This window comes from Cynocephalus volans, chromosome 10, assembly GCF_027409185.1.
Source record: "Cynocephalus volans isolate mCynVol1 chromosome 10, mCynVol1.pri, whole genome shotgun sequence".
Lineage (NCBI taxonomy): Eukaryota > Metazoa > Chordata > Mammalia > Dermoptera > Cynocephalidae > Cynocephalus > Cynocephalus volans.
Genome location: NC_084469.1, coordinates 4,821,593 through 4,842,570, shown reverse-complemented (window position 1 = coordinate 4,842,570; position 20,978 = coordinate 4,821,593). Strand labels below are relative to the sequence as shown.

At 55.6% G+C, this 20,978-nt stretch overlaps 1 protein-coding gene across 1 annotated transcript in view; it reads left to right on the top strand.

The window, feature by feature from the left end:
* Positions 1 to 20,588, top strand: part of THRA (thyroid hormone receptor alpha) — a 22,443-nt gene extending 1,855 nt beyond the window's left edge. The window contains exons 2-9 of the mRNA XM_063110578.1: positions 8,718 to 9,070; positions 11,424 to 11,491; positions 12,094 to 12,194; positions 14,065 to 14,212; positions 14,833 to 15,038; positions 15,997 to 16,143; positions 16,717 to 16,975; positions 17,628 to 20,588. Coding sequence (XP_062966648.1) covers positions 9,018 to 9,070; positions 11,424 to 11,491; positions 12,094 to 12,194; positions 14,065 to 14,212; positions 14,833 to 15,038; positions 15,997 to 16,143; positions 16,717 to 16,975; positions 17,628 to 17,878 — 1,233 coding nt within the window. The 5' untranslated portion in view covers positions 8,718 to 9,017 and the 3' untranslated portion in view covers positions 17,879 to 20,588. The remainder of the gene's footprint in view (positions 1 to 8,717; positions 9,071 to 11,423; positions 11,492 to 12,093; positions 12,195 to 14,064; positions 14,213 to 14,832; positions 15,039 to 15,996; positions 16,144 to 16,716; positions 16,976 to 17,627) is intronic.
* Positions 20,589 to 20,978: the final 390 nt, after the last annotated feature.

Sequence of the window (20,978 nt, the reverse complement as noted above, 5' to 3'; positions counted from 1 at the left end):
AGAGCCTAGAACAGGGCGTGCTCTGTAAATACTTGTTAGTTGAGTGACTGTGGGAACTCCAGACACAGGTGCACTCATTTGCACACAGTTCTATAGACTCAGGTGCAGAATGAGTTCACAAAGCTCGGGTCCACACGGTCGCAGGTCCACACCGACAGTGGTGTCCTGACAACCCCAGATACACGCATTGCAGCACGTGCAGCCAGGCATACACCTACATGCACATAATGACAGTCCTCCCCACCAGCTTCCTCCTGTCTTCTTCCTCTAGGCTTGGCCACTGTGTGGGAATGGGCCTTTTTTTTCTTTTGCAGGTACAGAGAAACAAGAGCAAAGACAGTGGGTGCAGGGGGTTTCAGAGGGCCGAGTCACAGGCCCAAAGCAGTGTCCAGTGACTTTAGCAGCTGGGATTGTCCTGGCTACTGGGGAAGGGGGTGTCTTAGAGAGAGCTGGCTCCCAGGGAGCGGCTCTCATCCCTACCCTAAAAGCTAATGGGGATCTAGCTGCCCCTGCTATAGGTTATTTGCCTGGGCCTTTCCTGGGGAAACTCACCACGAGTTGAGTTCCTGCCTCCCACCATGAGTCTGGCCCCTTTTCCCACCTCAGCCCTCCTGTCCAAACTTGGAAGCTTCCCTGAGGAGGCTGTATGCTGGCGAGTGTCTGTGTTGAGTGATGTGTATTTTTGACTTGGAATTTCTCTCTAACTCTGTCTTTCTGTTGCTCTCTCTTGTGGTGTCTGATTCTCCCTCTCCTTGTTTCTCTGCCAGTCTGTAACTCTCTCTCACCCTGTCACTACCCCCGTTCACCCCTGTCCTTGTCTCTGTTTCTGCCACAACCTCTTTTCTCAGAGCTGGGAACTGGCAGCCAAAGTCTTCATACTTTTCCAGTTGTTAATACTCAAGCTCCGCCCCTCTGCCCCACCCACCTCTGGGGTCAGCTCGAGGTTGGGGGGGGAGGTGGGGGGTGGGGGGCTCAGCTGGCTGCTCAGGACATCCTGCACTTCCTTAGTGCTGCAGCTGTGCCAGCAAGTTTTGGGGGCTGAGAATGGGGGAATGAAGGGGGCAGTGAGTGACTGCCCATGTGGACACCCTCAGGCTGGTAGGTACAGCCTGGGGACACCAGTGCTGTGGGAGCCCTCAGAGTGCAGGCTGCAGCTAGCTGGCTCCTAAACAGGCCAATGAGAAGGCTCCCCACCCACTGACCCAAGCTGGAGAAGATTAGCCCCCTTGGGCAGTGGTGGGAGTTGGCAGGACCCGGCTGAGCTGGGTCCATTGGCGGGACTCACAATGGCCTTTCTCCACGTCCTGACAGCTGAGACCCACCTCTTGAGATGCCCGACAGCTGTGTCCTCTTTGCCTAGCCTCAGGGCCTGGTTCTGAGGGTACAGCTGCCCAGACAATGTGCGGGGCTGAGTGACACTCTCTCACTCATGAGTGCAGGTTTCAGCCCAGAGTGGGCAGAAAGGGCAACTCTTCCAGAGGGGGAATTTGACCAGAGGCACTGGGGCAGGAGACCCAGAGCCTAGGGGCTACCAAGCATTTCTGGCTCTGCTCCCCTCTAGCCTTGGCCTACTTGGATGAGGAGGCACTGGTGATGAGTGTGTTGTAGAGAATCCATGGGCTGCTACAGAAGGGAAAACTGAGGTTTGGTCACAGGGAACAAATAGCCGGATGAAAGAACAAAGTATCTTTCCTTTAGCAGGTAATATGGTAATATGCCATCGTGGTTAAGAGTGGGGATTTTTTTTTTTTTTTTTTTTTTTTGAGTTAGACTGCCTGGATTTGAATCCCAGTTCTGCCATTTGCTGGCTGTGTGACCTTGAACAAAAGATTGAACTTCTCCCTTGCCTTATCTGTAAATTGGGGATAACATCTACCCTCATTTAGCTTCTTGAGGATTAGAGACATTAGAATACATAAAATGCTTTAAAAAAGTGCCTGGTTCATAACGAGGTGTATGTGTTAGCTGTTACGATGGATGTAGAAGGCGTTGGCCTGGGATCCCCTGGATTTCTTGGCAAAGAATTGGATCTCCTAGACATCACAGGAATAGGATTAGGGCAGGGGGAGTGGTCTCCAATCTCCAGCCTCTTCACCCTTTGTGTCATTTCTCTTTTCCCCACATGTTTTTGTAAAGAGCCAGGGCTGGCCTGTTAGCTCAGTTGGTTAGAGCCAGGTATCGTAACACTAAGGTCAAGGATTCGAATCACTGTACAGGACAGCCACCGAAAAAATAAAAGAACTTTGACTCTCATCTTTTAGCTTGAAAGGAGCCCTTGGCATCTCAGCTTCTCTGCCTGGGACACACCTCACCAGCTAGGGGCACATACATGAATATTTGGGCATCACTGCATCTCTGTTGGGACAAGTCTGAGCGCCAAGGGTGGGAGAGAGTCATAAGAAGGAAAGTAGTTCCCTTCTCCCCTGGAGGAGGTAGCACCCCTCCTCTCCCTGGGGGCCCACTTTCCTACCAGGACCCAGCCATGGCTGACAGATGCCAGATCCCCCTTCCCTGCACCAAGTGGCATTAGTGTGAAGGGTGGGTGGCAGAGAGAAAATGAGGCACTGAGTAAGGACTGGCGTGGTAGACATAGCCCCTTAAGATCCAGGATCTGTCCTGGGTTGCCTCTTTCCCTGTGTGAGCCTGGTGATAAGGATCCCTTCTCCCCCAGTCCCCTTTTATCCAGCCCCTGCCCTTCAAGGTGAAGCAAGGACAATGTGGGGAATGCCTTGTGGTGGGGCAGCTGGGGAGCCTTTGGAGTGGGAGCTAATCGAATTCTAGTTCTCATGGCTGCAGAAGTGCTTGGGGGACTTTTGTGCTCTTGGGGAGGGAGGCAGGCAGGCATGGCCGTGGTGGCAGGAGCACTGGCTAGGAGATGGGAGGGTGGGTTGGTGCTGTTCACCAGTGGTATGACTTTGGGCCTGGGTTTTCATTATCTGGAGTCAATGATGCCTACCTCACTCAGGGTAGGGGTACATAACATGAGGTGGAATGACACCTGTGTTCAGTCCTTGTCACCTCCTGGCATGGTAAGCAATGCCTGTGGATTCTCCTCTCCTCCCAGGGCCTGACACGCCCCAGGTTGTGGATACACATGCTGCCTGGACCCAGAGAAAGTTCTCGGTCTCTCACTGAGGCGTCTGGGGCTGGTGTGCGGTGGAGGTGCCTGTGGTTTCACCTTTGCGTCACCTGGCAGGCCAAAGCTAGGGTACCTAAGGAGACCTCCCTCCTGTATGCCATTGTGTCACATGGTCCAGAGGAAGGAGTCAGAAGTTCGTTGTTTAGACAAGGGGAGCAAGATGGGCGTTTACGGTGCCCAAGAAATGCTATCTTTTCTCCCCGGCTTTGGGGGTGAGCACTCAGTCTGGGGGCCAGGGGCTGGGGGTTAAAGGTTAGTGCCGATGGCGCAGCTACTCTCCCCAACGGTGGCAAGGAGCAGCGTGATCAGACCAAGCCCTCAGTCGACTCCTCCTCCTCCTGTCTTCCTCTCCCAAGGAAGAGCTGGGCTCTTGGCTCCCAGAGCCGTAGCCGCCTGGTTCATTTTCTCTTTTACCAAGGCGGGGGGATGGGGACACTAGGCTTGGGTGGCTATCGGCATTTTTGTACACATCAGTGAGTGGGTATGTTGTGCACCCATCCACGTGAGAGTGTTTTTGTGCATGTGTGGGCTGGGGAGGGCTCTGAATATCTCCTGGAACGGGAGCCCTGCGGCTCTGCGCATGCGGGGTGAGTGTGTGTGCCTGCACGTGTCCGTGTGTGTGCCCGAGACTGCGCTGCGTTCACTCGCGCGCTCTCCCGCTCCCCCTCGCCCCGCGTCTCGCGCGCTCTCCTTCCTCCCTCCTTCCCTACTGCCTCCCTCTCTCCTCTGCCTCTGCCTCCCTCGCTCTGTCTCTGTCTCTGTCTCTCTGCTTCTGCCAGTTCTGCTTGGAAAGGGGGCTAGCTCCCCATCCCTAGAGACCGCCTCTGCCTTTCTTTCCGCTCCACCATTCTCTGCCCTACTGGGTGATGCTCCCCAGGGCTTGCAGGCAACTTCTTCTACTGCCTTAGAAGAGGGGAATGAGGAGGGAGGACCCCAAGCCTTGTGCCCATGATGCCATCTGCAGCAAGCGCCTTGGCCCTGTGACATTCATGGCTCCAGCATTCAGCTGCCCCAGCTCCAATTACCCGCTGGCTGCTGGGGGGAGGGTGGGGAGAATGTGTCCTGCCCAGCTTGGGGGGGTGCTCCTAATTCTGCCTTCTTGGCTACTTGGATGTACTGCCTCCATTCCTGAGGGGAATTGGGGCAGGGGGCATGAGGTGCTATGGGCTGGTAAGGAGGGGGCTGAGCTCTTGCGTATGGGTGTGAGCACAACCATCCATTAATGGGCTTAGGGGATGAATGTGACCAAGGGGGTGACCCCTAGACCTGGCCACTCACCTTGATGCCCAACTGAAGCTGACCTGGGGTGGAGGAGGAGGGAGAGGAGAGCAGCAGGTGGCTGGGGTTATGGGGGAGAGGGGTGGGAAGCAGTCTTTGATGTTAATACTGGGCGTCTGGCCCAAGTCAAAGCTGCTGTTTATGTCTTTCTGTCTCTGGCCTGCAGGGGGGAGTTTCCTGTTATATTCTTTTGGGGTGGGGGGGTGCAGAGGATCCTTTGTTTAAGTGACCAATCTCCCCCTTACATATATCCCCACCCCCGTCTCCCATTCTGTAGCCTCTAAGGCCCCACAGTGGCTAGATCAGACTCCCCGGTCACTGCCCTTAAGCTTCAGAATCCCATCTCCTGGGGGCCCAGTGAGAACCCACCAGGGGTGCTGCCTCCCTCCCTTCCTGCCTCCCCACGCCTGCCTGCCAAACTGGCACCCTGAGTCTGTGCATGCTCCTCTGCCACATCACACCTGCCACATAGTGCCTTCCTTCCCGCCTGCACTCCTCCTCTCTTTCCTGGCACTAGAATAACAGAGAGTTGGGTGGGGCAACCCTGCTCAATCCATACCTGCAAATAGAACAGGGGGGCTCTGGGAAAGGAGAGAGAGGTCCCAGCCCTAGAGGCATGTACCCTGCAATGTAGGGGCATGTGTTGGTGCTGCAGCTCCACCATCGCCACAGACTCCCAAGGGCTATTGGTTTTTGTGGCTGCCCGTGGGAGCCCACATTGGCCCAGGGGTGGGGAGCAGTGTCTGCACATAGATGCCTGTTTGCCTGTGCGTGCCCCTGTGTGTGTGTGTGTGCACCTGTGTGTGTGTTTGGACTGCAGTGGCTGCCCTGGCCCCTTAGCTTTGCCCTTCTTGGCTCCCATGGTATGGAGTCAGGGCATCAGTGCCGGATAATTGGGGGGGGGGATCTCCCCCCACCTTGGCAGCAGGCAGAGGGGAAAGGGAGAGGGAGGTGCGAACCTACTCACAGCACTATTAATAGCCCACATGCCAGGCCACCAAGAACCAGCTGTCACCGTGGAAACCATTCCTGCTCCCCCCTCCCCCCAGCCTCATGGGGTGGGACTTAGGCGGGGCATGCAGCACCCCCCACCCATCTTTCTTTGTTACCTTTCTCTTTGTCTCCCCCTTCCTTCGTGCATCTTTTTTCTCCTGTCCTCCTCTCCAACTCACCCCTTCTCTTCCAGCCCCCATCTCGTTGCTCCCTTTCGTCCTTGTCATCCCTGACTCTGCCCTCCCATCCCTGCCCCGTCTCTTTGTTCTTCCCCTCCCCATCTTTCTTCCCCTCTCTTTCTCCTCTTTCTCCCCCTTTCTCAGCCCCCTCCGTGTGTGTCTTTCTCTGTGGTTGGCAAGAAAGAGGGCTGGGCTTTCTTCAGAGCACGGAGGACAAAGTTCAGGGGCCCCAGGAAGGTGGGGTCAAAGCTAAGAGCAGATACTCAGAAGGGTTAGTGTGTTTGGTATTTGGGGCTGGATCCTGGGGGCAGAGAGTCCCCTCTGGCAGCCCCAGAAGTCCTTTGGGGGTGTCCCTCAGATCCACAGGACTGCAGAGTGGGACAGACCAGCAGTGGGCCCTGGCGCAGTGCCCATGGATGCCGCATTGGCCTCTTGTCCCTGTCTCCCCCTGCTTGCAGAAGCACTTAAATCTAATGAAATGCTTCCCCTTCTGTGGGCACCTTGCCCACGCTGCCACCCGGCAGCTCTTATCTGCAGAGGAGTGGGTGGTCAGGCCAGCGACAGGTGGGTCTTGCTGTCCTGCTGTCCAGCCTACTCTCAGAACCCCTTAGCTCCGCCTCCTTGGGGCTGAGCCTCCACCTCGGCAGGAAACGTGCCAGGAAGGAGCTTGGGGAATTAAGCTGAACTCTTGAAGGAGGGGAGAGAGGCTGCCCTTCAGGGTGGGTATCCCTGCCCCATCCCCCCACTGACCTTTTTCTGCCCACAGCTACCACAGGCTCATGTGGTTTGTACCTCCCCACATGCTGGGCCCTCTGCCTCGGCTCTGTGTCACCTCAAAGGCCCAGGTATATCCCTGGAGTCCCCAGGGGTTCCAGCCTTTTGCTAGGTGCCAGGCGAGAGTGCTCTAGGCTATGAGGGCAGCACCTGGCTCCTCTGCCTACTGCCAGGGGCTAACCATAGCCTGGGCTGTACCGACTGGCACCAGGGCACCGTTCAGCTCGGCACAGAGGTGGAGCAGAGAGGGAGCCTCCCCTCCCCCCAATGGGCACGTGCAAGCCCTTGGCAGTGCCCAGACACATTTGGAGTTAAGGCTGGGCTGGGGAGGGGGAAGGGGAAGTAAACATGGTGGCTTAGGTTGGCACTGCCCCAGGTATGCCCTGTAGGAACTGGTAGTGGTGGGGGTGTGAGGGGAGGGGGTCCTCCAGAGCCATGGCCTGGGGCAGGAGCTGCCCATGCCATGTGGCTATGCTAGTGTTCCCCGCCTGGCCTGGCTCACAGCTGGCTAATGCCCATTCCTACACACGCTGGCCCTCTTCGCCTGCCCCCAGGGCCTGTTCCCCAGGGCTGCCCCTCTCTCAGCATGCCCACTCCTGTGCCTGCCTCCTCTCCTCCCCGGGGGCGCTTGGGCCTCTGGCTGGCGAGTGGATTTTTCCAGCTTCTGTAAACAAGTGGTGGCAGTGTGCCAGGAGGGCAGGAGACAGGCGGGGGCAGCACCGCAGCCAGGGTGTGCCAAGCACCGAGGCACAGCCTGGGGGGGAGACAGGGAGACACCCAGACCCAGAGAGAGAGAGACATTCAGATGCAGACAGACCAAGTGAATCCTTACTGGCACAGATAGAAATGGAAACAGAGACTAGCCCCCTATTGTCCAGCCCAACCCCCACAACTGCCTTTGCCCCCTACCCCTCACTGTTCTGGCTGAGAGCAGCAGGCCCCACTGCCCAGCCCCTGGGCATCCCCACCTACTCATCCTCCTCCCCCTACCTCCACCCCTTAGGACTGGCTACGCCATTATAAATTTATAACAGGAATTTCTCCACAAGCCAAGAAAAACTTGACCTACTTTCTTGATGGCTCCCTGGGCTAAGGCTCCCCGCTCGAGCCACCCCCCCCCGGTCTCCTGTCCAGCCCCCAGTGCCCAGTCCTGGTCTGGGGGGGTACCAGAGGCAGAATGGGCCACTTTTCTATACTCCTCCCACACTCCCCACACTGGGGGCTTGTCTGGGTTCAGAGGCCCTGTCCCACTGCCCAGCCCTGCCCAATCCCCAGACTTATCTGTCCCTTCTCCTCCCACCCTTGCTCCTTATCAGTCCCTAGGGGTGGGGCGAGGGGGCCCAGGGGTGAGGCCCCTGGTGCAGCAGCCACGTGATGGAGGCTGCATGTGGGGAGCTGCACCCTTGGTCCCCCTCCCACATGTCCACACCTGCCTGTGTGCATGCAGACGGCAAGCTACAGGTCTACAGCCCACGGTCGGAGGTGCACTGCTGAGGACAGGCTGGGCCCAGCTTCACACTGCTCTGGACTCTGGGTAGCAGAGCAAGGCCAGCATGAGAGCCAGGCTAGGAGGTGTTAATCCCTGAGCCACCTGCTGACTAACTGTGGGAACTTGAGTGAATGATCAAGCTTTCTGAGACTCAGTTTCCTCATCTGTAAAGTCCTGATGCTCACTTTGGAGGGCACGTATTATCTGTTCCATCAACACGTGTTAGTTTCCTATCTCCTTCCCCTCGCCATCCTGATCAGTGGCAGCTCGACTAAACCAAATGAGAAGTCAGTTCCTCAGACTGGGAAGTGGGATCTGGGACCTTGTATGGGAAGTTCTAGGGTCTCTGAGGGGCCGGAGTTGGGGTTCATAGCTCCTCCCTGCTTTCGCTGTGTCTCTCCGTGAAGGCAACAAGATGGGCCTTTGTGATTCCTGCGTGCTGCCCTGATACCCCTTTTCCTGCACGGGTACCCTCAGGCCTGTGCTGAAAACGGCTGTCTCTGTACCCCTCTTTCCTCTATGATACTGATGAATTTTAGGAAAACTTGACTAGAGGGGTGGTAATAATAGTTAATGTTTTATAGACTGCTCATTAAGGGCCAGGAATTTGTTTGAATCTGAGGACTGAGACATGCTCCTGAGTACACAGGAGACCTCACGCTTCCCCCCGTGCCTCCTCGTGTCTGGGGCTTAGGGTGCAGATCTCCAGCATTGCTTGCTGTCGCTGTGCTCCTTTCTCTGTGGCTACCCTCCGTGCCACTGCCATCTTGTTATGGCCCCCAAAGCCCCAATGTTGCCACCAAGGGAATCCTACCCACCCCCACAAGGCCACCTTCTTACCCCTTCCTCTCTCCTCTCTCCACAGGGATCACTGGACAGGACAAGACTCCGAAGCTACTTCCCCAGCCCCCAGCCCAGGACCCCCCATAGACCCAGCTTGCCCCCAGCCTTCCCACCAGCTACTCCCTGGCCCCTCCCACCGCCTGCCCCCCTTGGGGTGCAGGACATGGTGTGAAAGGCCAAGTGCTGAGGCGGGTACCATGGGTGCTGTGCCCTAGGGCCTGGGTGGCGGGGGGTGGGTGGCCTGTGGGCGTGCCGGGGGGGCCAGTGTGCCCACCCCAGTCTCTTGGCGTGCTGGAGGGCATCCTGGATGGAATTGAAGTGAATGGAACAGAAGCCAAGCAAGGTGGAGTGTGGGTCAGACCCAGAGGAGAACAGGTAATGGGTTCGGCAACTAGGTTCTGCCAGCTCTCAGGCAGCAGGCATGGTCACCTGGCTGGGAAAAAGGGAGCTAAGGTGTCTTTTAGGCACTGTCTTTAAGCACCTCTGGGGCATGAGGCCAGCAAGCCTGCTGCCTACCTTTGTCCAGGGACTTAGGCACTTGGATTGGGACATGTCCATTCTGAAAGGGAGAGTGATATGGAGCAGAGTAATTATAGGCAGCAGGCATGTGGCCCCTCCCTTGACAGTGCTGGGCAATCTCAATGCCCCCAGCATCCCCTCTACCGTCACTGCCCTCACCTGAGCATGTGGGATCCAAACAGCCTTTCTGTTTTCTTCCTCTCCCTACCAGCCCCTTCGCCATCTAACCACAGGTATGTGGTCCACAAGCCGTGGTGCATGTAACATGACATTTCAGGGCCCATGCACTGGTAACTATTGGTCACAGCCCACGCTTATACTTGGAATCTATTGGGAGCCCCACAAGTTCTTCCTTGTTCATGGTCAAGGGCGGGCACTGCCATGGAGCTCCTCCCAGGAAGTGGAAGTGCATGCCAGCTATGAAGGTTTTGCTTACACGTGGGTGAGACGTCAGCCCTGCACACACAGCTAGCAATGGGTTACCTGTGATCTGCGTTGCCTTTGAGGAGCCCAGAGGGTCTCTGCCTTTCCCATCAGCTCCAAGTGGCACAGAGCTCTGTCCCAGTTGGCATGGTGCCCCAGGAGCTGGGTACAGCCTGTGCCTATGGCCAGGGAGAGGGTAGGGTGGGGGTGCTCTGGGGAGCAGTGTGGCTGGCTGTTGCCTAGGAGATCAGATCCTGAGCCAGGAAGCCAGAGGCCTGACCAGGCAAAGCCTTGGGGCCCAAGACTGGGTCCCGGCAGGGGTGGAGGAAGTGGATGGGCTCACAGCTGGGTAGGGCACCAGGATATCCCCCCTCCCCCAAAGCCTCATCCCAGGGGTGATTCTGAAAAGGATGATTTGCTGTGTGGCTGTCACTTGCAGGCTCTATACCTCTTTCCTCAGAGTTCTATGGGTCTGGGAGGGTCTGCCCTTAAGGCTTGGAGAAAGGCGGGAATACTGGTTCCCAGTCCCTCCAGGACTGCAGCCCCTCCTCCACTGTCCTCCCCTCCCCCATGTCCTTGCGCCACCTTGTGGCTGTCTATGGGACTGCACCCAGAGGTTGTAAGTCTGGTGATTGCTGAAGAGGCCTGTTTAGCTAGGGCCTAGGTGGCCTGAGTTCCCCAGCACCCACCACTCCAGAAGGCGATAGGGAGACCTGACCCTGCAGCCTCAAAGGAAGCAGACAGGTTAATCCCCAGGGGGCGTGGAGCACAAGGCTGTCTGTGATTGTGACTCTGGCCAAGGTCACTATGTCAGTGTGTTGGGAGCCGCATCCGCTCCAGGAGGAGGGGTGGTGCCACATGCCACACGCAGGGTGGGTATGGGAGGTTATACAATCCTTGCATGCATGGAGAAGGGTTATGTAACCTGTGTGTGCTGAGGTTATGTAACATGTATGTGGAGAGCTTGGTGACATATATGCAGTGGCTGAGGGTTGCTAATAATACCTTGCATGGAGAGGCTCAAGGTTCTTGTTATGGCTCTGACTCCCACACATGGTGTCACCAGGCACAAGTGGGGCCTCTCTGTGCTGCTCTGTTAAGTGGAGGCAGTGAACAGGGCGACTCTAGTGTTTTCAATTGCTATAGGTTATTCAGCATGTGTGTAGGACCCAGATATGAAGCACATGTTCACACTTGGGGGAGGGAGTGGTATTATTAGATGCCGGTCCAGAGGGTTGTGTAACAAATGGGCTTATCCTGGAGGTCATAGAACACATTTGAGAATGCCCTGAAAGTTACATAGATATGTAGATCTTGGTGCTTATTTACCATACTTGGTTTTATACTGAAGGCTGCATAGTTGTTCATATGTGCTGGTGTTATGTTGCTCATATATGTGTGTGTTCTAAAGGTTACATAGCTTTAAGCATATCCTGAGGATTCTTTCAGCACATTTGTCGTGCACTGAAAGCTTAAATATGTGGATGTCCTGTGGATTATGGGTGCTTAAGGTCTGCAGTGTGTGTGTGTGTGTGTGTGTGTGTGTGTGTGTGTGTGTTGGGGCCCTAGAACATGCTTGTGCCCCAGCCAAGCCCCTTATCTCTCTTCCCTGCAGCTTCCAGATAGCTGGACCCTTCTAAGCTTTGTCAGCTGACCTGGGGGTGGGAGGTAGAATGAGGACACAAGATGGAGGGACTTGGGCCTGGGGGGTTGTATAAGCCTCTCAGATGAGAAGGGGGCTGCCCAAAGACTGCTCTGTGATTCTGCCAACTTTGCCCCCACCCAGTGCCAGGTCACCAGATGGAAAGCGAAAAAGAAAGAACGGCCAATGTTCCCTGAAAACCAGCATGTCAGGTGAGCCTGGCTGCATGTGCCCCTTCTCCCCACCCCCAACCCCCACAAACTGCAGGCCACGCCTCTTCTGGGCTTGGGCCTGTGCCAGCAGCTCCTGTGTCCCAGGGAAAGAGCCTTCTAGAGGGCTTGGGATAGACATGTCTGGGAGTGAAGGGGTGATGAGGGGTATGCCCAGCTTTGGGGAATGGATTAGGTCAGGACGGGCCTCTTCCCTTCTTCCATAACACCCCCCCACACCAACCCCGCACCTAAGGCCAGCACTAGAGTCAGGGCCTGCGCCGGAGGACCTTGGGCCTGTATTCTCCTGAGATGAGCTGCTGATGTTTGTTTTTCCCTCTCTGCCATCCTCTGCCCCTTAGAGCAAGAAAAAAGCCCTGAATGGGCAGTCAGAACTGAAACTCTCTATGTTCCTAGTGAAGGGGATGGTCAAGATTACCTCCAGTATGTCTCTAGAACTCTACCTGGAGACAAAGAACCCATCAGGGAGGCTGGGCTAGGAAATGGGCCAGAAAGGAAAAGTTGAGAGATGGGGAGAGTGCAGGTGCCTCTCTGTTGGGGCTCCCAGCCGTGCCTGCCTGCCTCCATCCTTTCCTCCCTCTCAGGGTATATCCCTAGTTACCTGGACAAAGACGAGCAGTGTGTCGTGTGTGGGGACAAGGCAACCGGTTATCACTACCGCTGTATCACTTGTGAGGGCTGCAAGGTATGGAAACCATCTCCTGCCCCCTCCCCACGACCTGAGCCCCCAACTCCCTCCGTTTAAGTCCCTCAGCCCTTGGCACGACGGATAAGCTCTATAAACATGAAACCTAAAGCCCACCTGTTATGTCATCATTTCTTCTCTCTTACTCATTCATGCATTCGTTTATTCATTCATAATCCCTGCTGTACCACTCACAACTAAATTGCCTAACCTCTCTGAGCCTCAGTTTCTTCACCTATAAAACAGGGATAATCGTACTACCTCCCTCATAGAGTTGTTGAGAGAATTAAATGAGATAATTCACATGGAGTGTTTAAAGCAGTGCCAGGCACATAAGAACACTTGATAAACGTCAGCTGCCATCCATCCAATCAGCGTATTAAGTGTGAAGGGTGCAGTGTATGCCCTGCCCTCAAGCTGCTCAAAGCCTATCAGAGAGAGACAGACGTGAAACAAACATCAGCGGTTTACAAAATGAGGTTATTGGACCACCTGCAGTACTATTTAAAATGCAGATTCCAGGTCTCACCGCACCCCTACTCAATCAGACCTTTTTGTGGTGGAGCCCGGGAATCTGCCTTTTAATAGGCTCCCTAGGTGTTTCTGATGCACCTGAAAGGGTGAGAGTCAGTGGTGGAGGAACAGAGAAAGAGGATGGCAGGTTCTTCCTGGGCAAAGGGGACAAGGTCACCGGCTTGTGGAGACCTAATTAAATTTCACTTTGGTCATTTCAACCTGCATGGCTCTCCTGAGATCACTTCCTGAAAATGTAAGACCTTCTAAGAAACAGAATAATTTTAAAATGTGTTGAGGCTGGAAGTTTCTCTCTTTCTTAGTGTCAACCAAACCAAGACCACCAGGAATGTAGAGTTCCATAGCAGTGTTCCTGGAAGCAATACAAGCAGTGTAGCGTAGAGCAAGGATCCTCACCCTCGAGGATGCCTGAGTCCCAAGGGAGCACCCTAAAAAGACAGAAATGCCTTGGCCCCAGCCCTAGAAAGTGATTTTGCAGATCTGGAGCAAGGCCCTGGAATCTATCTTTCGTGAGTGCTCTAGGTGACTTTCATGCACCCCAGAATCTGAGAGCTCAGACCTTGGTGCCCCATACATGAGGCCCAGAGCTGGCTCAGCTGCCCATTTAGCCGTGTGACTTTGGGCAATTTGCTTAGTTGCTCCAAGTTTCAGCTTCCTCGTCTGCTAAATAGAACTGTTACTGTTTCTAGCAGTAACAGTTCCTACCTCATGGGTTTGTCCTGAAGGTTAAATGTGGTGATGCATGAAAAGGGTTTATCTTTGCTAAGAGCCTGCCACATAGTAAGCATTCAACAAATATTAGCTCTCCGTAGCATTGCTACCATCTTGATTCTTGAGGGTTTTCCTTTAAAGCAAAGACTAATCCTGATAGAATGGAAAATTTTCTGTTCAAGCTACTAGAATGTTCTGTTCTACCCAATGCTAGACTTTTTTGGACCCCCTGTTTTATGAATTCCATGTGCATGGACAACAGGCAGCATATGAGGATGGTTTTGGGGTCAGTGGTGTTTTTAGAGTCATTTAGCAAAATGGAAAATAAGGTATTAATTGGGTGTCTAAGGCTGCTGCTCCTTTAGGCTTCATAGCACCTCCCACCAGTCTAGGCCCAAAGCTGCTCACTGTAGTCATCTCTGCCCCCACCGCTGCCCATGCACCCGCACCTCTCAGCAGCCTGGGCACTGAGGGCATGTATTTCTCAGATATCCTGGGCTTGTAGTGTCAGGAGAATGCCAGGTTCCCTGGCTGATTTTGCCTTCTTCGTCCCTCAGTGAACTGCATGGTTGGTTCAGGAAAGGGAAGTTGTGATCACAGTGTGCCCCATCTCCCCCCACCCCAGGGCTTCTTTCGCCGCACAATCCAGAAGAACCTCCATCCCACCTATTCCTGCAAATATGACAGCTGCTGTGTCATTGACAAGATCACCCGCAATCAGTGCCAGCTGTGTCGTTTCAAGAAGTGCATCGCCGTGGGCATGGCCATGGACTGTAAGGGGACGGGTGAGGGGGATTGAGTCAGATGGGTGGGGTTGAGTTCAGGGATGGCAGATCTCTTCCAGGTGCCCTCTGGGCCCACAAGGCAGAGTGACAGTCCAATCCAGGTCACACTGATGGTGGAATGTTCAGAGTCTTGGTCCCTGTTGTCCTCATCCCTGGGGAAGAGGAAACAGGATCCCTCTGTGGGCCCTGCACACGGACCCATCTGCCTTTCCCTTCCCGAGGGCCTTAGGGAGGGAGTTGTTAGGTAGAAAGGACTCCCAAACCCTGAGCTCCCACCCTAGCACATTGTTCCTGACTCCCAGGGAAGGAACCCCAGTTCTAGACGAGAGAGGGCATCTTTCATAGGCTAGGGATTGGGTGGCAGGATCTTCTAGTAACTACTGTCACCACAGCCTGTTAGACCAGAACATGATGTCCCTCTGGATCAGCCCAAATTGGAGTGGACATGGCCCCAGTGATTAATGATGATCCAGTTTGTGTCACCCAACTGCTAGGTGATTTGGGAATTAACTTCCCCAGCCCATACACTAGGAAGAGTAGTTTCTGAGAGGATTGTAGAGAGGAGATGGAGAGTTCCATGCAAAGGGCCTGTGTCTCTCTGTTCACAGTGGTTCTAGACGACTCGAAGCGGGTAGCCAAGCGCAAGCTGATTGAGCAGAACCGAGAGCGGCGGCGGAAGGAAGAGATGATTCGATCACTGCAGCAGAGACCAGAGCCCACTCCCGAAGAGTGGGATCTGATCCATGTTGCCACAGAAGCCCATCGCAGCACCAATGCCCAGGGCAGCCATTGGAAGCAGAGGCGGAAATTCCTGGTAAGGAGACAGGAGGCGTGGAGAGGGCAACAGCCAAGTGGCAGAGAGAGCAACGAGCTCAGAGTCTTGCCTCCTCCAGGAAGGCTTCTTAGTTTAATCCCACCCAAAGTTGATTCTCTCCACACCTTGGCGGTCCTGGCTCTGTATACCTGTGTATATATCGTTGCTATCTGGGTCCTGCCTGTTGCATCTGATTGGGAGCTCCATGAAGATAGGGCCTTGCCTTCCTCGTGGAATTTCCAGTGAGCAGGGGCAGCCCCTCCTCTTTTTACTGCCCACAGTGACTGGGAGGACAGGGTGAAGACGTAGTTACATAACAGTATTTTTGAGCACCTGCTGGGTGGCAGGCAAAACTGATTGCCAAGTGAATGGTCAGTTTGGAAGGAGACAGACAATTGATTGTACATGGTGGGGGAAGGCAAAAAACTGGCCCCTGTTTCCTGATGGAGTGTGCCACAGGGTGGAACAATTCACTGTTAAGATCAGGTGCTCCAGTACCAAGCAGATGTGTGTGTAACAGTCTGGAGTCTGCCTGGGTTCAAAGCCTGGTTCTACCAGGCACTAGTCATGTGACCTTGTTGTTATTATTTAGCTGCATTATGCCTCAGTTTCCTCACCTGTGAAATAGTGGATATTATAATGTGGTAAGGATTAAACAAGATATGTAAAACATGTAGACTAATGCCAGATCACATATTAAATATTCAATAATTATAGCTACTATTACGATTACATTGCTGCTACTTCTGTTATTACTATTGTTATTATTAGCAGACTTAGAGCTCTGGCTCTGGTCTGTCCTCCACCCCAAGGTGAAGGAAAAGTCTTAGGGCTGGGACCAGGTACTGGCAGCCCCTTTTCCCCAAGCTGCCTTGGAGCTCCCCCTGGTGGGCAGGGAGCCTCAGTGAGAGGTTGCAAGGGGTCTGCAGGCCCAGCTGACCCCCATCTCTCCCTCTAGCCGGATGACATTGGCCAGTCACCCATCGTCTCCATGCCAGACGGAGACAAGGTGGACCTAGAGGCCTTCAGCGAGTTTACCAAGATCATTACCCCAGCCATCACCCGTGTGGTGGACTTTGCCAAAAAACTGCCCATGTTCTCCGAGGTGAGTGGCAGATGTGAAGAGAGACATGGTGTGGTGCTGGAGGGAAAACGGAACGGAGCTGCTCCGCAGGGCACCCAGTCCCAGCATGTGCTCAGTGCGCACGCGCGCGCGCGCGCGCGCGCACGCACACGCGCACACACACACACACACACACACACACACACACGCATGTGGATGCATTTGCACACCTAGGGCTAGCTGATCTCCAGCACAAGCCAGGCTCCCAGCCCCTCTCCCCCCACATCTACTTGTCCATCCCAACTCTACGCCAGCCCAAAAGTTCTCATTTTTCAGAGCACTGACTCTGGAGACAAGCTACCGTACTAGCTATGTGACCTTGGCCAGATTACCTAAATCCCTTGTACCTCAGTCTTCTCCTCTGCAGTGGGGCTGGGGATAGTGATGGAACCTGACTCATAGGCATATTTGTGAGCTTTAAATGAAGTAGAGCGGGGACATGGCCCAGCACAAGGTTAATGTTCTGTGTTACTGGCTGAGGGCAGAGCTCTCAGGGAGACTCAGGGACATTGGGAAGGCTGTGCTGAGTGCTCCTGTGGCCCTGCCACTCCACAGCTGCCTTGTGAAGACCAGATCATCCTCCTGAAGGGGTGCTGCATGGAGATCATGTCCCTGCGGGCGGCTGTCCGCTATGACCCCGAGAGTGACACCCTGACGCTGAGTGGGGAAATGGCTGTCAAGCGGGAGCAGCTCAAGAATGGTGGCCTGGGTGTGGTCTCTGATGCCATCTTTGAACTGGGCAAGTCACTCTCTGCCTTTAACCTGGATGACACGGAAGTGGCTCTGCTGCAGGCTGTGCTGCTAATGTCAACAGGTACCCCCGATTGCTGGGAGGACTTGGAAACCTCCAGGGGCCCCGGAGCTTGGCTAGACCCTGGGCCTATTGCTGTCCCCTTCCTAATCTTACAGTTTTTCTCTGCTCCCCAGCTTCTCTGACCCCGAAACATGCCTCTTCTGTCTTCTTTCCCCCAGTCTACCTCTCTGTCATCCAGGGCATCCTCTGTCCCCATCCCCCACCCTGTTCCTCAGGCCCATCTCTTGCTTCCCAGTCCCTGCTGTGTTCCTTACCCAGCCTTCGCCCCATTCTTTCCCTCTGCCCCCATCCTCTCTGTCACTCACAGACCCTTTGTTCCCCATGCCTCCTTTGTTCTCCTCTACCTTCTCTCCCGTTCCCTCTTCTATCTCTCAGTCCCTTCTCTTGTCCCCCAGTCCGCTCCCTACTCCCACTCCCACCCCACCTCTATGACTACCAGCCTTCTCTCTGTACTCCCAGTCCTCCCCTATCTCCAAACCTCCTCTCTGTTCCCAGACCCACCTCTGTCCCCCTGTCCTCCTCGTGTGTCCACCATACCCCTTTGTACCCCCAGCCCCCAGTCCCCTCTCTGGCTCTGTCTCGCCTCTTGTCCTCTCTCTCCTGTCTCCCAGGCCCTCGGCCACTCACCCCTCCTGGCCTGCCTTCCCTGCAGACCGCTCGGGCCTGCTGTGTGTGGACAAGATCGAGAAGAGTCAGGAGGCGTACCTGCTGGCGTTCGAGCACTACGTCAACCACCGCAAACACAACATTCCGCACTTCTGGCCCAAGCTGCTGATGAAGGTGACTGACCTCCGCATGATCGGGGCCTGCCACGCCAGCCGCTTCCTCCACATGAAAGTCGAGTGCCCCACCGAACTCTTCCCCCCACTCTTCCTCGAGGTCTTTGAGGATCAGGAAGTCTAAAGCCTCAGGCGGCCAGAGGGTGTGCGGAGCTGGTGGGGAGGAGCTGGAGAGAAGGGCAGAGCCGGGGGCTGAGGGAGACCCCCCACACCTCTTCTCTCCTCCTCTCGTCCTTGGATAGATTCAGCTCCCACACACACACCCGCACTGCCCAGGTCCCTCCTCAGAACCTCCAGCCCTGGGACAGGGCAAACAATGAACTTGCTATGAAAAGGACAGTGTGGGAGGCTGGGGGAACCGTGTCCTGCAGTTCCCAGGACCCCGTCCTTTATGAAGGTAGGGGAAGGGAAGGAGGACTAAGAGGGGACAAGCCATTTTGACTGTAGGGGAGGGAGGAAAGTGGGATGGGGGACAGTGCCCTCAGCTCATCCCCTACACACACACACACGAGAGAGCCCCCCACCCACTTCCTTGGCCTAGATTTCCCCTTCAGGTTGAGGAACTTCTCTACTTCCCCAGATGCCTGGGTGCAAAGAATGGCTTAGCTTGGCTCCTCCCCTGCAGGTTAAAACTATGGTCATTTTAACTGCACTTTGGAAACCCAACAAGGGGAGAAGATAAATGAAGAAAAACTAGACAGAGAGAAAAAGACAAAAAGAGTGTGCGATAGAGAGAGAGAGAGAGAGATGATATTAAGTTATTAACTGAGGCTGGCCAGCGGGGAGGCACCCCCCTTACCACCCCATGCACTTTGAGAGCTGCCCCTCCTCCCCCAAAATCAGAGAGAAATGTCCCCCACACCGGATCCCCCAGGGTAGGGCTGCCGATCAGAGCTGTGAGTTGACACAACAGGGTCCTGGCCACCCCCTTGCCTTGCCCCTCCTTTTGTGCCCCTTTGGCACCCCCACCCAGGACTTCCTCTGCTCTCTGCCACTCGTGCCCGCTGAGTTCCATCTACCTCTCATGCTGGATGCCAGCTGGCCCCTTACCAGCCTGCCCTGCTGCCCACACAGCTCCCCTTCCAAGTGCCCGGCCCTAGGGGCCTCTCCCTGTCCCCCCTCCTTCCACGCCTTGGCACCTACACAGGAAAAACTGTGGCTCAAGTTCCTGCCCTCCTTGCATCCTGCAGTATTAGTTCCAATCCAGATGCTGCTGCACTGGGTAGCTGGGGTGTGTGTGAGCGTCTCCCATAGCCTCCACCCCTTTAGGACTCTGTTTCCCTGTTTCCCGTCTGTCTGCTGGGCTCTCTCTAACCTCTGTCCTCCTTCCTCCCGATTCCTACTAAATGGCTAACCCAGGCTCTGGGCAGGCAGGCACCGTAAGGGGGGCGTTTAGATAAATGGCACTTAGTTGGGGCCCTGGGGGAGGGGGCGGTTGGTGCTCTTCCTTTTTCTTTGAAGCTCTTTATGCCAGCTGCCCCTCTGCCCCTGGGACCCCCTTATCCCCCTTTTTTTCTCTAATTCAGGGACTTTGGCTTGAGCCACCTCCCACCCTCCTGGTGAGGAGTGCTCTGTTGGTCTGCACTTGGGTGAGCTGCCCTCCTCCTCCCTTGGGCTATCGCCCAATCTTCAGGGGAGAGAGGGAGGGAGGAGGTGGCCCTCCCATGGGTGGGGGAGGGGAGGGGGAAGGGACAGAGCAGACCAGAGGGCACTGGGCTCAGGGCTGCATGTCGGCAGGGATGGATGGGTGGACATAGATGCCCCCGGAAGCCATGGGGAATGGGGCAGGGGGTGGGGGGAGGGGTGCCAGGGCTTCCTGCGCTTTGCACTATTGGGGCAAAAATGTCTTAAGCAGTGGGGACCTGCCACCCCACCCTGATCCTCAGCCTGCCACAGCCCCCTTCACACACACACACACACACACACACACACACACACACACACACACACAACGCATGGGAAGGCAAGGCTATGCTGCCCCGTCAGGACACTGTCCCTCCCCCACTGTTCAGGTGTTCCAATGGGGGTGGTGGGCCTGCAGGAGCATCCGCTGTCACCTGTGCATGTGCCTGCCCCGACCCCCTCGGGCCCTGGGCTGCCCTGCTGTCTTTGTCTGTCTCTATCCTCTCCTCTCCCGGAGTATTGATTCCTGTATTACTCCAGTCCCATGGGTAAGCCCTCTTGTACCTTCCTCCCATGCCTGGGGGCCCAGTGGAATTCCTGACCTGTCTGCTGTTTCCCCATCCCGTTCCTCCATCCCCACCCCTACCCCTCCATCCGCATTCTCAGCCAAGGACACAGTGGAGAAAAGGCCTTGAACAGCCTTGGCTTCCTACAGGCACTTGGGAATCCCCCCACCCTCCCCAATCATATGAGCTGTGACCCCCCCTCCACTCCCTGACCCCTCCCCCTCACTCTCCGTGATGTGGGGCATGTGTGTGTGTGTTTCTCGGCGTGAATGTGTGAGTGAGCACACATGGTGGGGGAGGAGCCAGGGAGACTCAGGGGTGCCACGCTCCTGCTCTAGAGAGGCAGCTGTCCCAGTCCCTGCTGTAGAAGTGGGGGACAGGGCCCTCTCCTGGGGGCCCTTGGTGCTAATGAGGGGGATGGCCCTGATGTGGGTGCTTAGCATGCCTCCCCCAGTATTGGCCCGGGGCACTAGGGCAGGCAGAGTGGGGCAGCAGGTGCAGTATTGGTGGGAGGACGGGTTGCTGGGAATAGGATGAGGGGTCCAGGCCAGGACAAGGGGGTGCCAGAGCCATGACCACTACCCAGCCCCCACCACCCGCCTCTCCATCTCAGTATTCCCCCTCCCATCACTCATAACACACATACCTCATCCAGCCTCCTCCCTGCTCGGACTTGGGGAGGGTGGGGGAGGAGCCCCTACCCCTTCCCCTGGTGGCGGGTCTGCAGGGCTGGGAGAGGGCAGGGCGTGTGACATAGACACCGTCCATAAGGGGGACAGTAATTCCTGCCCTGGGAACTCCTGGGTGGGGGGAGGGGGACACTGCCCAGAGGCGCTACTGAATGTATGAGAAGCTGGTGCTGGGGTGGGGGGAGGGGGGTTGTGGCCAGAAACAGGGAAGGAGGTAGGTCCCTTCCCCAAGGAGGGGTAGGACCGGTAGGGGTGACTTGAGGGGCTCCTACTCCTGCCCCATGTTGACAATCAGTATGTCTGTTATGTGCGATTTTTCACCCCGTTGTGTTTTGGGTCAGGATTT